The sequence below is a fragment of the Daucus carota genome, chromosome 3 (assembly GCF_001625215.2).
Source record: "Daucus carota subsp. sativus chromosome 3, DH1 v3.0, whole genome shotgun sequence".
Taxonomy (NCBI): Eukaryota; Viridiplantae; Streptophyta; class Magnoliopsida; order Apiales; family Apiaceae; genus Daucus; species Daucus carota.
In genome coordinates this window covers 14,247,682-14,263,561 of record NC_030383.2, presented here as the reverse complement: position 1 = coordinate 14,263,561, position 15,880 = coordinate 14,247,682, and the positions used below count along the sequence as shown (strand labels likewise).

The 15,880-nt window shown below is 34.2% G+C and overlaps 1 protein-coding gene across 1 annotated transcript; it reads left to right on the top strand.

Moving 5' to 3' along the window:
- The first annotated feature begins 736 nt into the window (after positions 1-736).
- Positions 737-14,843, top strand: LOC108210963 (somatic embryogenesis receptor kinase 2). The gene is made up of 11 exons (XM_017382425.2): positions 737-1,103; positions 5,245-5,377; positions 5,777-5,845; positions 7,923-8,066; positions 12,304-12,375; positions 12,491-12,562; positions 12,662-12,774; positions 12,990-13,121; positions 13,207-13,548; positions 13,684-14,078; positions 14,289-14,843. The coding sequence occupies exons 1-11, from the start codon at positions 974-976 to the stop codon at positions 14,601-14,603; spliced, it is 1,917 nt and encodes a 638-aa protein (XP_017237914.1). The 5' UTR covers positions 737-973; the 3' UTR covers positions 14,604-14,843.
- Positions 14,844-15,880: the final 1,037 nt, after the last annotated feature.

The following is a 15,880-nucleotide window of genomic DNA, read 5'->3' as shown; positions in this document are numbered from 1 at the left end:
TCCGGTACTGATGTTTGGGGCTTTTCCACCTAAATGGTAAGACCCTGCTCCAAAATTTTTTTTGAACAGAAAGTAAGTGAATGTAATGTACTTTCACTTTCATCCCACTTTTAGAGTGAAATTATGCTCATTTGCACTCATTTTCACTTGCATCCGTCCTTTTAAAGAACTCGAGAGCACGAATAGGAGAAAGTTAGATAACTTTATTCGGTTTTTCTATGGTGTGCCTTTGTGCACATGTTAAGCGCTAAAATTTATAAGTTTAGGTGATTTTGATTGGCATGCTCCCTCCATTTCAAAATAATAGTCGCTTTGACTTTGTGCACGTATTTTGAGGTGCAAAAAAAACATACTTCTACATGTTATTTTTGAAATTTTCTTATTCTGAATAAAAATAGAGATGTTAAACTTTTATCCAGAAAAAGAATATTCCAGAAATAATGTGTAGAAGTATGGTTTTTTTACACCTCAAAATACGTGCACAAAGTCAAAACGATTATTATTTTGGAATGAAGGGAGTACTTCTTTATAATAGTGGACCCTCTTGCAAATTCACCAACCACACCAATCAAAATCCACCAAACTTATAAAATTTGATGCTTAGCATGTGCACATGAGCACACCCCACACAAACCCAACTTTATTTTATTCATTTGCTTTTCTCAATGTTTTAAACCGGGGAGCAGGTGTAAGAGTCGGGCCAACGCCCTATCCAGGACCCGTTTATAAATACGTTAACTGCAGAGTACAAGAAAAACAATGAAGATGAAATTAAAATGTGAAATCCTGGAAGAGGAAACAATAGACAATGGGGATCGAGGATCGAAAAGGTCCTCCAAATGGGGTTTTGCTCCCATCATCACCCAACAACGTCCGCGTGTTTTGACGACACTCTATTTTGACAACTCGCTTTCCAGAGAGAGAAACGAGATAAAATAAAACAGTAATCCCAGAGTGATCTTTCATTTTCAGTATGCGAATGATAATAATAACAATAGTCATCAACTACATTATGAGTTGCCCAGGGTTTTGTAAATTGGAGAGGCTGATCGTTGTTTCTGTTTTCGTTTGCTTCATCATCAACATTTCTGCTAATTTGGAAGGTCGCTTTCTTTTTTCTTTACTTTATTAACACTTTTATCACTCTCATTACTTTACTTTGAATATTCACGTGGAGTTGTTTATATGTTTATCCTTACAAGCATTAGTTTGGCGTTGTTTTAGTCCACCTTGTTGCTGTATAATGCCTTTCTGTTTGCTTTTATTCTCCAATGATCAATTGCAAACCTGTTACTCAGTGAGTTATCAATTTGGTTCAAGTGGAGGATAGTTAAATATTTGTTTTTATATTCTCACACAAATAATTTCCGGATGCTACAGGGAGTTATTAAGTGCACTATCCATCCTAGGTAGTTTCACACCTCTGTATATTGGATGATAAATTTTAATTTCCATATGGAACAACTCGTTGTATTTTAAGTGTGGACGATGTAAGTTTTTCCATCACTTGATAGAGAGAATTGGCTTCCTTTCTGCAATATGTAAAGATTGGTAAGATATAAGTGATCTGTTTGACTGTTTGGGTCAACATACGCTGATGGTTTTAAAGGATTCATTTTCTTATTAATGGCCTCATTGTTCTTGGTACGGCAGCATCTACTTTGCACAATCCCGTTTTGCCTTCCTTAAACTTGCACAAATCAATATAGAAATCTCCCCTTTACTCAGTGATTTTGATATGTTAAAGAAATGTACCGAATATATAGGAAAAGACCTCCATCATTAAAAGTAAGTGTTCCAGAATTGATACATGGATATACATGGCTTATATTCACATTCTACTTTTCTAAAGTTCAATTTTTGTTTAAAAATAGTTCATTCTATAAAAAAATAAAAAATGGAGACAGCATTCTGTTGAAGGTTTCATAAATAATCGTCAAACCAAAAGGGAGGCAGTATGTGTTTAGGAGATTCAACAAATAACATAAATGATACTACAGGTCAATAGACAAATTATAAGGTAAACAATTTGACAGACAAAATTTTTGTTTATTTGAAGTTGGGTTGGCAACGTGTTCTCGTTGACATGACTTGAGAAGCATGTGAAATTGTGATGTTTATGTTGAATATTCTTCGATCAATATGTGTTCAATTAATTGATATCTTGGATTTTTTTTGACCAAATGCATGTACAAGATGTTTTGGTTGACAGGTATATGACGGAGTTAAGTCGTTTAGGATTTATTTTAGAGAGTGTGGTATGATTAAATATTATAATTTAAATTAACTTTGATTTCATAAGAGATCTATATTTTATTTGAAATAATTATAATTAAAAAATTTATATTGTAATTTATTACATATTACATTATATCAGTTTCACTAAATACGAATATTGTGAAAAATCTTAGAAATATATACAAATCTATCTAATTAAATATGCTAGCTCTTTTAAAAAAAAAAAAATCTAAATCACCTGATAAATGTTAATAAGCCTCATCATATATTGATTATTAACTAGATAAATCAAATTTAAGATATAAATATTTTGGAATGCATCCCATTTATAAAAATAATATAAATAGTTTAGGAAGTGGGATTATGGCCTTTAATATGAGGTACTTACGTCGACAATGCCGCAACCAACAACCAACAACATTGCTGTTTTGACTAAAGTGGTTCAGCTGCAAGACGTATAGTTGACTTCCGCACGCAGTGAGATAAAATTAAGCCAGCATTATAATGAGAGAAGTATTCTCGGTAGAGAAGAGAGAAAAATAGCTAGAATAAATACGGCGAGTACAACCAAAATAAAATCTACTTGTGAGGGAGTGAATCTGAGTAGATAATAGAATTTATAGCTACAAAGCAGAAGAAGTGATTAAACTATCTGGCATCTGCGCCTTTAAAACATTACCAGTCTTTGGTTTAGATTTTCCGGTGTAAATTTGTGAAACAGTGCCCAGCATAACACTTTGTTGCTATTATGTATATGAGTTAACTAGTATCTGGGGTTATAAATAGAGGTGTAGAAGCTGATTACAGTATGAGAATTGAGCGACGGATTTACATTTCTACTTTCAGATGGTTACATATCTTGTTCTATCTTTGGGTTAAGATATCTGCCAATTTAGAAGGTTAGTTTTGTATTTACTTTTTAATCAAGCTCTTAATTATTCGACAATTTTCCTACTATTGGCAATTTCTGTAGTCAGTTTATATTTTAATGATGATGTTATATAACTTTGTTTGTAATTTATTATAAATTGGTGCTTAATTTTAGCCTAAACAACAATGTCAAGTACTACTGAAATATTAATATTATTGACCTTTGAAGCTATAGTTTTTTTTAATTGTATTTGTGGTGATGTTGGCCTAATATGACAATGATTTTGTTTTGTCCCTCTCTTAATAATTAATCGGTAAAAAGGCCCATAAGTATGTATTTGGAGGGTACTAGTACCCTAATGTAACTAGGTATATCCACCCCTATCTGTGTATATAATTTAATCTTAATTTTGTTTTTGCCATATACAAGAGCTGGTAAACACTTCGCAAAGTGAACAAATAGTTTTATTAGTAGCCACCTAAAGCAACTGGCTTTCTTTTGCAATATGTAAGGATTGGTGCAGAGGAGGAAATCAGAGTTCTTGCTTCTACTGCAAAAATGCAAGTACACTTGTTGAAATCAATTTACCCTGATGGTTATAGAAGCTTTCCTGTACATTTAAAAAATGCTTTTGTTACAGTATAGGGGCGTCTACTTTGCACAATCTTTTTATGCCATCCTTGAACCTTTCAGAAAGAGACGTACTTTCTGTACGATATTCTCTTATATGAACCTTGGATCAATTCGGCTGCTATGAATCTGTTTCTGCTACAAATGATGGGGAAATTTAATTGATTGATTTGATATTAGGAGAAATGCTTTTTATCTCACTCTATACTGCCCATTTTGCTTATTTTCAAAACCAATTTTTAGCTAATGCTGTTTTACTCCCTTGTAAGCAGAACTTTTTTCTTTTGACTCTTTTTGCATTTATGTTGATATCTGTTTGGATACTATAATCAATTAAGCATAACATGAAAAACAAAAAATAATGCAAAAACGTCATAGAAGTTACATTTTGTAAGGGTAATAGTGACATATATGAACTCAAATTACAAACTTATAACAACTTAGTCAGAGAGTATTACGGAATTTCCAGTTTCAACTTACGAGTCAATTGAGTGTTTTAGATATCCTTAACACATAAAATTTGTAACTTAATGTTAAGCCATAAATTAGAATATAACAAGCAGATGAGAAATATACTTTTGACAATTTTAAAATGTGATTTGCAGTTGGATTTGAAGTAATATACTAGCAAATCCTAGCCTGCTGATTTTTAAGCATCCTTTTAGTTGTAAGTGTTTTCATTGGAGTAATTCCTTAGTAGAATGAAACTACATAGTTTCATTAACATTTACTGTGGTAAATATGCCAAGTTCATGGTTAGGGGCAATCTCCTGTAATCAAAATTTTATTAACATCTAGTTATGTGCGGCGTTGAACTAAAAAACCTCAAATAAACTTAGAAGCGCCACATGCATCTGGCTTCATATGTCAATATCCTTGGGCAGAGGTAACTTGGAGACTGAAAAACATGTTTATTCTAATTCTTCCCAAGTCTGATTACAATCTTGGCTCTGTTTTGTGCCTATATACCTTCCTAGACCCTTTAAAGTAGATGATGCTACATGTCAATTCATTTAATTGCTTTATTATTGCCACATATCAATTTATCTTCATACTTGTACAATTTGTGCATTGTTCAAAGTTTGATACTAATGCTTTTGTGATATTTTACCGTTTTGATATTAAGTTTGTCTAATTCCACCTCTTTCAGAATTGAGCATTTTGAATTGGTTATCAAACATCAGTCACCTATATATCTCTAGTGATAGAAAAATCAACAATGAACCCCTTCATGAGTTTACCCAGTACATAATATCTTGTTCACTAGTCACTCAAATTATCTAATCCCTTTAAACCTGGGTGTCACCTACTGTGCAATGAAAAGTCTTTGCTAAAAACGAAAAGGAAGAGGATAATAAGTCACTTTAAAGTAGCAAACAAAATTGCTGGCTGTCTTGTGTGCTATCTATTTTCTGTCTGCCAATCTAACTATTAACGATGCCTGCTTACTGTTTTTATAGTTTGACCATTTCTCAGCAACTAATGGATAGCACTAACCTTGACAGGTGATGCACTACACAAATTAAAGACCAGTCTACAAGATCCTAACAATGTGCTACAGAGTTGGGATTCTACTCTTGTAAACCCGTGTACATGGTTTCATGTTACATGTAACAATGCAAACAGTGTTATTAGAGTGTAAGCTGCTTTCCCTATCAGATTGGCAACTGCTATCCAGCATTGTGTATACTAGTGTTACGTATCATATTATATATATAGATCCGTGTAAAGAATTTCTGTATTTTAGGAAAGAGTACAACTTAGCAGTCGTCATTGTATAAATAAGTTTGTAATTCATAGATCCTTAAAAGGTTTCCCTTCAAGGATGAACCTGATATTTGTTTTATATATTTCAGCTTCGTGTTAGCACTTAGCACAATCCTTAGAGCTTTTTTCTTGGCAAGTAATGCCTTAGCATATAGACCTTGTTCGTACTGGATCTGTTTCTTTGATATACGACAGTCATAAGTTTCATAGATGAATAATAAATGTTACCATGCGCTGTCAATAACAGGTTTCTATAATGCCTTTCTGCAGTGATCTTGGAAATGCAGCATTGTCTGGTCCACTTGTCCCCCTCGGGCAGCTGAAAAACTTGCAGTATTTGTAAGTTAAACTGAAAGTCACTTGCATTTTCATCTCTTATCTGTTGTTCACTAAAGGTAGTCCCCTATGGTGTCTTTGTTTGCTAGAGGTAAAGAAGTTGCCAATCATGTAACACTTGATCTTATAAGAACATATATCGATACTGTGGAGAAAATAACTTTCGGAAATGTAATATATTCTGCTGGTAGAATTCCTTATACAACCTATAATCTCTATCTCATATAGTACCAGAAAAGGGGTGAAGTACAGGTTTCACCTATTGCTAACTACTACATGAGTCTAACTGTGACACTAAAATTAACAGTATTTTATAATTTTAGATTTGCCCTGGTGACTAAATCTTAAAGCACCAGATAACTTCCCTCCGTCTGGGTAAAATATGTAATAAGTAGTTTGCCAGATTATAATTTTGTAGCTACCTCTAGTTTGGCTTTAGATTCGATATAAACTGACTTTTGTGAGTAGCAATTTAGGAAGTTGATTAGCAGGAAGCACCAGACTTTTGCTTAAATTTTGTCCTACAACACATCTTTTGGGCTAGAAAGAAAAATGGTGTAAAACTGCACCTAGTCTTTGCAATTCTCAGCCATATGTGTTAATCTGATTTTTTCCCCGTTATAGCATCTTGACGCCATGCTCGCCTAAGAAGCTGGCTCACTCTGCAACGATTGTACTCCTTATATTAACGCTGTGGGTCTGCTGTGTGCAAGGATTTGGCTTTTTTGTAAGGGCATAATTGAGAAGATTAGAAGAGGAAAAAAGGATTCAGTATTTGTCTTAGTTTTGGGCCGGGAAGAAAATGTGGTCTCATCTTCTTAGTTCTCTTTTGTCTTCTTGAAATCCAGTCTCCGCCTCTTGTCTCTCCTTCGCTTTCATCTTTCACTTTTTATTTCTCTTCTCCTTCCATATACTGGCTCATCTATTTTGACTCTTGAGAAATTAATTGCTGATTTATTACATATATTTACTTTATTTATACTGGTACGCTATATATTACGTGAATATAAAAATGTGTTGCAGCCTATCGTCAACAATATCATATACTCCCTCCGTTCCTAAATAAGTGTCACTGACTTTTGACACACATGTTAAGGTGTAGAAGTCAATATAGTTATATATAATTTAAATTATATATCGAATAAAAATTTAGAATCTAAGCTTTAATTTGATGTAAATTTTTTAACATATTATTGAGTATTACTATATGTTTTCGAGACGTTAACATGCGTGCAAGAACTCAAAGCTTTTATTTAGTAACAGGGGGAGTTTATAATAATTTGTGGATCAAGACCAAGTGTTAAATTTTTGCTATGACAGTGTATTATGAAGTATACATGTTTACTTAAGTTTGACTATACAGTATGTATAGGTCATTCTCGTTAGTTTTTTTTTTACTTTCTTTTCTCAGAAATTATATGTACGATGATGTTAAATTCCGATTGCTTGTAGTGTTAGTCTTATACTATATAGTTATTAGTCATTTTAATAGCTTATAAATTGTGATTGATCATTTGTTGATGTGTAGAAATTGTGATCAAGTACTGACTACTTGAGTAATGATTTTATAATTCTATTCTAAATATTATACTACCAACTAGTACTTACAATGATGAATAATATGTATTGACGCGTAGTACATATATAATTGACATTTTACATATTGTGCCACGTGATTCCATAACAAGCACAATATCTCCCAAGCTGTGCGAAGGGCATTGGCTAAAATGGACCTGTTCAATTATAGGCATTTTTGTTGGTAGGAGTTTACCCCCATTCCCGGATAGTAGGTCAAAAATGAAAAAACCAAGGCAAGCACACCTAAGAGGAATTGCACCAGGCTGTGGCTCAGATTAGTCTGACCTAAGATTGGTGAGAGCACCTTGGGAAGATGACTAAGAAAAAGTAAAGAAAGAGTTGTCTCTGTAACATATTTGTTTGCATGTGTAACATATTTGTTAAAGCTTGAGATTAACACCTCATGCTTTGTCTTTAACTTACTGGATACAATGTGCTGCCTCTTCTCCTTGTATTAATCTTACTTTTAGTTTATAAGTTTTTTGCATCTATATCATGACAGGGAGCTTTATAGTAACAACATAAGTGGACCAATCCCTAGTGATCTTGGGAATCTAACAAATCTGGTGAGCTTGGATCTATACATGAACAGCTTCTCTGGTCCCATACCGGATACACTAGGAAAACTGACAAAGCTAAGATTCTTGTAAGAGCTCAAACCTTGCGGTGCTCTAATATCTTATGCTTTTGTTAGTTGTACTAATATATTTGTGTATATACTTCCATGTTGCTTGTTTAAGGTTTTTTGCTTAGTAAATAATGTTTACTTGTGGAGGCTGGTGTTTGGCACTAACTGATACATGTTAAAATTATGTATCTACCCCTTTGATTCTTGAGAGGAAGTTCCAAATACATTTTGCATATGAATACAAGAACCAATTTTATGCTTACAGTTTTGAGCTTTGTTACCATATACACCTGCATGAAAGCTTCTAGGTATTTTGCGGAAGGAAGAGAAGAAAGAAGAAAAGAATTCACTCAAGGCATCCTCACCTGAAAGAGATAAAGCATCTCCAAGAGCCTCTCTATATTGGCTCTTAACTTGAAATTTGAAGAAGTGAAAAAAAGTTGCTCCAAGAGACTCTTAGTGACGCTTGGAATCACTAAGAGCCTCCCCTCTCTCCTCTTTTATGAAGAGCTCTTACACACTCTTAACTAATATTATATAATATATTCTCTTTCTCTCACTACTTTATTTTTGTACTCTTATGAATGCACTTTATGTTTATTAATAAAATAAAAAAATAAAGAGTGTATACGAAGAGTATTGTTGGAGATGAACACACATTAAACTACTAAGAGCCAATATTTTATAATATATTTTAGAGTATGCTCTTCAAAAGTCGAGAAATCGGATCAGTTACTTTTTTTTTCAATGATTAAGAGAGATTTTTAAGAAGCATGTAATTAATCATTTTCTCATGAGCACAAGTCATTAGCATGAGTTGAATGCATTTTGTATTAATCTATATGCACTGTTATTACGTGATACTAGTGAAGAAAATTCATTTGACTGTTCGTTTAACTTCTAATGTGTAGGCTATACATTTGTATTTATCTCATCTGTCTCTCCTAGTATGCAATAAGCCTAACACTTTAGCTATTACATGTTCGATCTCCTAGTATGCTCTAAAGTCTAAAACTTAGAACGATGTTACATGCTCGAGGCATTTCATTAATTTTGTTTTGCTGGGAACTTTACTCGAGGTATTATCTAAAGGTCGGTATGAAGTCACCGCATAGGAGGAAAAATAGCTAACATGTGTTTGGATGTATTAGGCTATAAGATAATCTACAAGGATGATGATAAGATCAATTTATTTTTGTGAGGTATATCTAGAAGGTATTGGGCTCTTTTAAGTTTACTTTATGTCAGTGTGCATTCTGTTGATGAATTAATGTAGAGATATAGTACATTGGAAAGCAAATATCTTACCTGAGCTGAGTTGTCCTTGAATTGTTACTTTTTCACTCTGTATATAACCAACTCTTTATGTATTTCGAGAAATATTTGCAACTTTTCTAGGTGAGAAAAGTGCACTTTGTGTACATGCATTGTATTTTAGGGTTTCATGCACTTATAATACCGTAGTTTAAAATCCTGCACTTGCAATACTGAAATTTGTTCTTTATTACGTTTTATGTACCGCTGTCAATTCTCGCATACACCATGTGGGCATTTTTGTCTAATTATTATATTGACATCTGTATCACCATTACCATTAGAACGGGAGCTCGATCCAACTAAAAAATATCCGACCCCATTAACCCATATGTTCTTCCCCAAAAATATAAAAAACCCAATTCAAGAATGTTCAGAACATTGTAAACACATTTTAGTCTTTGCCTTCTTCCCCGCTACATCCCAATTTCAAATTGCTAATACATCACCAGAAGTTCATAGTCATGGAGTTACAACACATGGGAACAATCCTTTCTAGCTAATCTGTGGCACAAAGAGCATACAGAATTATTATATGCATTTAACACCCTAGTTGTAGAATCTATAGTTCTGATGGCAAACCACGGCCAATTAGCAACAACTTTCCTATTACAGCAGCAATCCTCTTAATAACCCAAAAGTAATTATAGGTAATTATAGTTGTTAAAATGATTGTTTGATGATATTTATTGGTGTGACCGATGGCTGTAGCTTTTTCAAGATTCCTTTCTTAACATTACTCCTCTACAATCAACCTAAGTGTATTAGTTGTTTTAACATCTTTATAGTTTTTTTCTGCCTTGTGTCTTATGTTTAAGTAGATAATTTTTTATGTCTTTCTTTGTAGAATGGGCATCCAGAGAACGTTAGCCCCTTCGTTTTAGGTTTGGCTGAAGTTCAGTAATCCTTCAGCTCCACAATTACTTTGTACTATGTCTAAGTTTATTATGATTAGCTTGAAAATCAAATAAAGAAGAAGACATGCTATAAGCCAATAGTTTGGAGGTATTTGAAACCCTAATTTAATTTCTCCCCCAAATTACAGTGACTTGAATACATATATATAACCAAATATCAGTCGAGTTATATGTATAAACCATGTAATGTACACATCAGCAAGATAGTCCGCGTAGATTTTTTTTAAGAGACTGATTATAAAACTTAATGAAATGACTAAAATCACAAATGTCTGTAATATTAGTGATAATATCAAGAGAAATAATTGTTTGGTGGTAAGTTTCTAATATAGATGATAGTTTAGTGACAAAAAAAATCTATTTTCCCTTTTCTCGCTATAAAACTTAACAGGATGACTAGAATCACAAACGTATGTGACTTAGTGATAATATTAAGTAAAATAAATGTCTGGTGGTAAGTTTCTAAAAGAGGTAATAGCTAAGTGATAAAAAAAATCTATTTCTCCACTAGCTTATGTCTCGTGTGATGCACGGGTTGAGTTCAAAATTTATTGAATTATAATTTATATTTTAATATATACATCACGTTTATATTAGAATTGATATATTATCAGAACTAATAATACCAATATATAATTTTAATATGTTGTTGACGGGATTCAAACCTTAAATATCTAGGAGTAAGTTAGATAATAAATTTTTTTATACTTATTATTAAATAAAATATCTATTATATCAGAGTAATTACTGAAAACAAAAGACAAATACCGACCAACCAAACTTTTATATATGTATATGATTTAAATCAGGGGATTCAGCTTAATTTCAAACTTGGACAAATATATGGAGATGGTAGATCAAAACTTATGAAGTTTAACCAAACCACACGTACTTAAGAACCTGAAGTTCAAATTTGAAAGGGCAGGGGGGAAATTATTGCTCCAAAAGACCCCTATTGCCTCCTTAAATCACTAAGAACCATCCTCGCGCCTCAATTACAAAGAATTTAATAATATCTCACTACTAAGTTTTACTCTATAATAAAATAATAAAGGCATTCTCCACATTGTATATAATATAAACAATTGGCTCTTAGTTACCCAGTGCGTGTCTATCTCCAACAAACCTCCTTATGCTAACTCTAAAAATCTTACTATTAAAAGCACAATTGTTCTTAGTATTACTCACTCGAAAGTAGGAGCAGACATTTCCCATACTTTTGTAGAGGCTGTTTCTCTAAAGACTTCCATCTAGCAATTGGTGAAATGTGTTGATATTATAAGTGTTGCTGAAATATTCTTACTTATAGACAGATTTGTGGCGGGAAAATAAACAAGAAATGAGACATTTTTATTAAATCATAAAATGGCACTAAGAGAAATATGCGGGGAATAGAGTGAGATGGTTCAAACACATCGGGTTTATGCAGCATCTATGAGTGAAAGTGCTTTTTTTATTTTAACATGGCAAAAATAGTGGGGAGACTTGCATTCTCTTTGTAGACCTGGGCGAGCATGATAAAAACTGGGGAACAGGATGATCAACACTTAATGAAATTGTGAGGGAATAGATTGAGGTCGTTTAAGAACATGGGGATTGTGCAGCAGCTTTGAGGAAAAGTGAACAAATTTCTTTTAGTTATGGTATAAAAGGGTAGAGAAATCTTACTCACTTTGGTAGATGTGGGTGAGAAACTGAGGGTGACGTATCAACAACAGCTAGACTGGTATGGAAGAAAAGATTTCATAGTGTCAATCCAAGATTTCTGCCAGTACACCTACTAGTTCAGCTGTTTAAATTGTGACTCAGTTTTATTTGTTTATTCTACTATAATGTTTGCCTCTTGACATGAAATGTCCAAATCAAAGCTATTATTGACTCACTTATTCAGAAGTTATGCTATGAGCCTACCTAGCAGATTGAATTATGCATACATGTATTCGCAAGTCTTTTAATTTGTGCAACACAATTATATATCCAAGTGATCTTGATTCCTTCAACTCTACGTGTCTGTGTAAGGGCAGAAGGCTCAACAACAACAGCCTCTCCGGTGTGATCCCATTGTCATTGACTAATATTAAGACCCTTCAAGTTTTGTAAGTTTCTTGTTATGATCCCACCATGCAAAATTTATGATAACTATTATGTCTTGTTCCAGAATACTAGTTTTGTTAATGGTATGGAAAATAATTTTAACTAATTTGTCATCAGGGATCTGTCAAATAATCATTTATCAGGACCAGTACCAGACAATGGCTCGTTTTCCTTGTTCACTCCCATAAGGTAATCTACTTGTGTATAGTGTCCACCAAATTAGTCATGATCATAAACAAAATTAGAATATTATCTATTAATTTTTTCACGTATTGATTTCACTTGCAGTTTTACTAATAATCTAAATTTATGTGGACCGGTCACTGGAAAACCGTGCCGTGGATCTCCACCATTTTCTCCGCCACCTCCCTTGATTCCAACATTTGCAGTACCTTCTCCAGGTAACTTTATCTTTTGAATATCTTATGAGGTTAAATCAACCTTTACATGATTCTTTACATTGTTGTCTTGACTTTCTGGTCTTAACTGGGACCACAGTCCTAAATAAAGCTAAAATGAGCATCCTTATAATCTCGAAGTTGCTTGAACAATATGTTGTCTGTGGATGTAAAAATAGGGTAATATCAGTTTACTGAGTTATAATTGCATTTCGCAGGTGAAAATGGTCCAACTGGAGCAATTGCTGGAGGAGTAGCTGCTGGTGCTGCTCTACTCTTTGCAGCCCCTGCATTGGCATTTGCTTGGTGGAAAAGAAGAAAACCACATGAACGCTTCTTTGATGTACCAGGTTATTCTTGTACCTTATATTTGATTTTAAGTATAGATTGCATTGGTACCTTTTTCTTTAATAACTTTATTGCGGTTCACCTCAGCCGAGGAGAATCCAGAAGTGCACCTAGGTCAACTGAAGAGGTATTCCTTGCGAGAATTACAAGTTGCGACAGATGGATTTAGCAACAAGAATATATTGGGCAGAGGTGGATTTGGTAAGGTATACAAGGGGCGACTTATTGATGGAACACTGGTGGCGGTTAAAAGGCTAAAAGAAGAACGAACACCTGGGGGAGAGTTGCAGTTTCAAACTGAAGTAGAAATGATCAGTATGGCTGTGCATAGAAATCTTCTGCGGCTTCGTGGTTTTTGCATCACACCAACTGAGCGGCTACTTATCTACCCATACATGGCTAATGGAAGTGTTGCATCATGTTTAAGAGGTATACTAGTGTATTAACGAAGAAAAGAAAATTTTAAAGCTATGGTCCTTTGCAAAACTGATACCTGGATATATCTGAACTTGAGTTTTTTAGGGTTAGATGGTACTTCTGTTTAATCATGGGAATTTTTTTCAGACCGTCTACCATCAGAATCACCTCTTGATTGGCCAACTAGAAAGAGGATTGCATTGGGATCTGCGAGGGCACTTTCTTATTTGCATGATAATTGTGATCCCAAGATAATCCATCGTGATGTTAAAGCAGCAAACATATTATTGGATGAAGAGTTTGAGCCTGTTGTTGGTGACTTTGGGTTGGCTAAGATTATGGATTACAAAGATACCCATGTTACAACTGCTGTGAGGGGCACCATTGGGCACATAGCTCCAGAGTATCTTTCCACAGGAAAGTCGTCAGAGAAGACTGATGTCTTTGGCTATGGGATTATGCTGTTAGAGCTAATTACTAGACAGAGCGCATTTGATCTTGCTCGGCTTGCAAACGACGATGATGTTATGTTGTTGGATTGGGTATGTGTTCATCGTTCTTTTACTCCTGCAGGTTAAATGTCTTCAGAAAGTAATACATCTTTTTGCATGATACTCCTGTCTTTACTTCAGATGTTTTTTTAGCAGTGTGCAGACTATGTAGTGACTCTTTATATCCTTTTGCCTTGGACTTGGATCCATATGTCTGAAATTATTTGTACAAATTGGTAATCATTTTGCAATGCCCCTTAGGTCAAAAGCCTTCTAACAGAGAAGAAGTTGGAGATGCTGGTTGATCCTGACCTGCAGAACAGTTACATTGAATCTGAGGTAGAGCAGCTCATTCAAGTTGCATTACTCTGTACCCAAGGCTTCCCTATGGACCGTCCTAATATGTCAGAGGTAGTCAAAATGCTTGAAGGTGACGGCCTTGCAGAAAAGTGGGAGGAGTGGCAAAAGGTGGAAGTCGCCAATCAAGAGATTGAATTAGCTCCTCATCGAATCTCTGAATGGATCCCTGACTCGACAGATAAACTACATGAGGTTGAATTGTCTGGTCCAAGATAAGCTGTAGTTGAAAATTTTGAATGATAAAGTTGTACTAAAGTTCTGTCCAAGCAGCCAGTGTCGATGCTGCAACGATCACAACTTTGTAGGCACCCTGCCAGTTTTTAATATCCTCAATTATACAGTAGGTTAAGTTCTACAATTGACAGAAGAGCAAGCTTTGAGCCCTTTCTAGTGACTTGGCAAAATGGTATAGCAAAAAAAATTGAAGGCTTGCGAGTGGAATAAGCTCGTACTTCAGGGAATGATTCTTCTACTCTCGGCGGTGGATGCATGTATACTCAAACTTTTTTTGGTTTGAGTTGGACTAAAAAAAATTGCAAGGATGGTTAAAAATTAGTCAATTTGACCCATAAAAACAGAAATATAACAACTAAAATGGGACGGAAATAGTATCATTTTAACATCTACTTGATATATGCTGTTGAAAAAACAGTCAGGATGTTTGATAACAAATTCTGAAAAACTTAACAAATTAACTATATTTGAAATTTGAAAAAACTAGAAGTGGAGCTAAATCTTATAAGGTGTTCATTGAAGGAATTATAATGGTACATATTTTACTTTCTAAGAAAACACGGTACATATTTGTTATGAAATGATCCGTGATTGACCTTTAAAATAATACGATTTTGCAATAATTTTAAGCCAAGGAACATTTTAACTGCAAAATTGGTGTTTTCAATATTGATTTGGAGTACATTTCAAATATATATATATATATATATATATATATATATATATATATATATATATATATATATAGGTTCATGATCAAATACAAACCAATTTTAAAATAAAAACTAAAAACCACTATTCAAACTCCTTTAATTACTAAGGCACACTCACCTGCACTATTAATCAAGCATAACAACCTCCACTCAGATCTGCCTCATATCTCTCCCTCCTTCCACCTCTACTGTCACATCCAGACCAACACTACCACCCACCTCACCACCCTGATTTCTCCATCATCTTCACCAACTATATCCCTCCCTCTCCCCGTCATCACTATCCTCGTCGTCTCTCCGCCATCACCAACTGCTGTACATTTTAGTGATATTCGATTTAGAAATTAGTGATATTCGTTGTAGAAATTAGTGATATTCGCTGTAGAAATTAGTGATATTCGTTATAGTCTCCAGAACTTGATGAAAACTTCCAGATCTGTTCTTGTTTGTTGATTCTGGTGTTGGTGTTGGTGGTGGAGATGGAGGTGGTAGACATGGAGGGGGCGGGGGCATGGAGGATGCGTGAGTGGGGGTTGAGATGGCGGA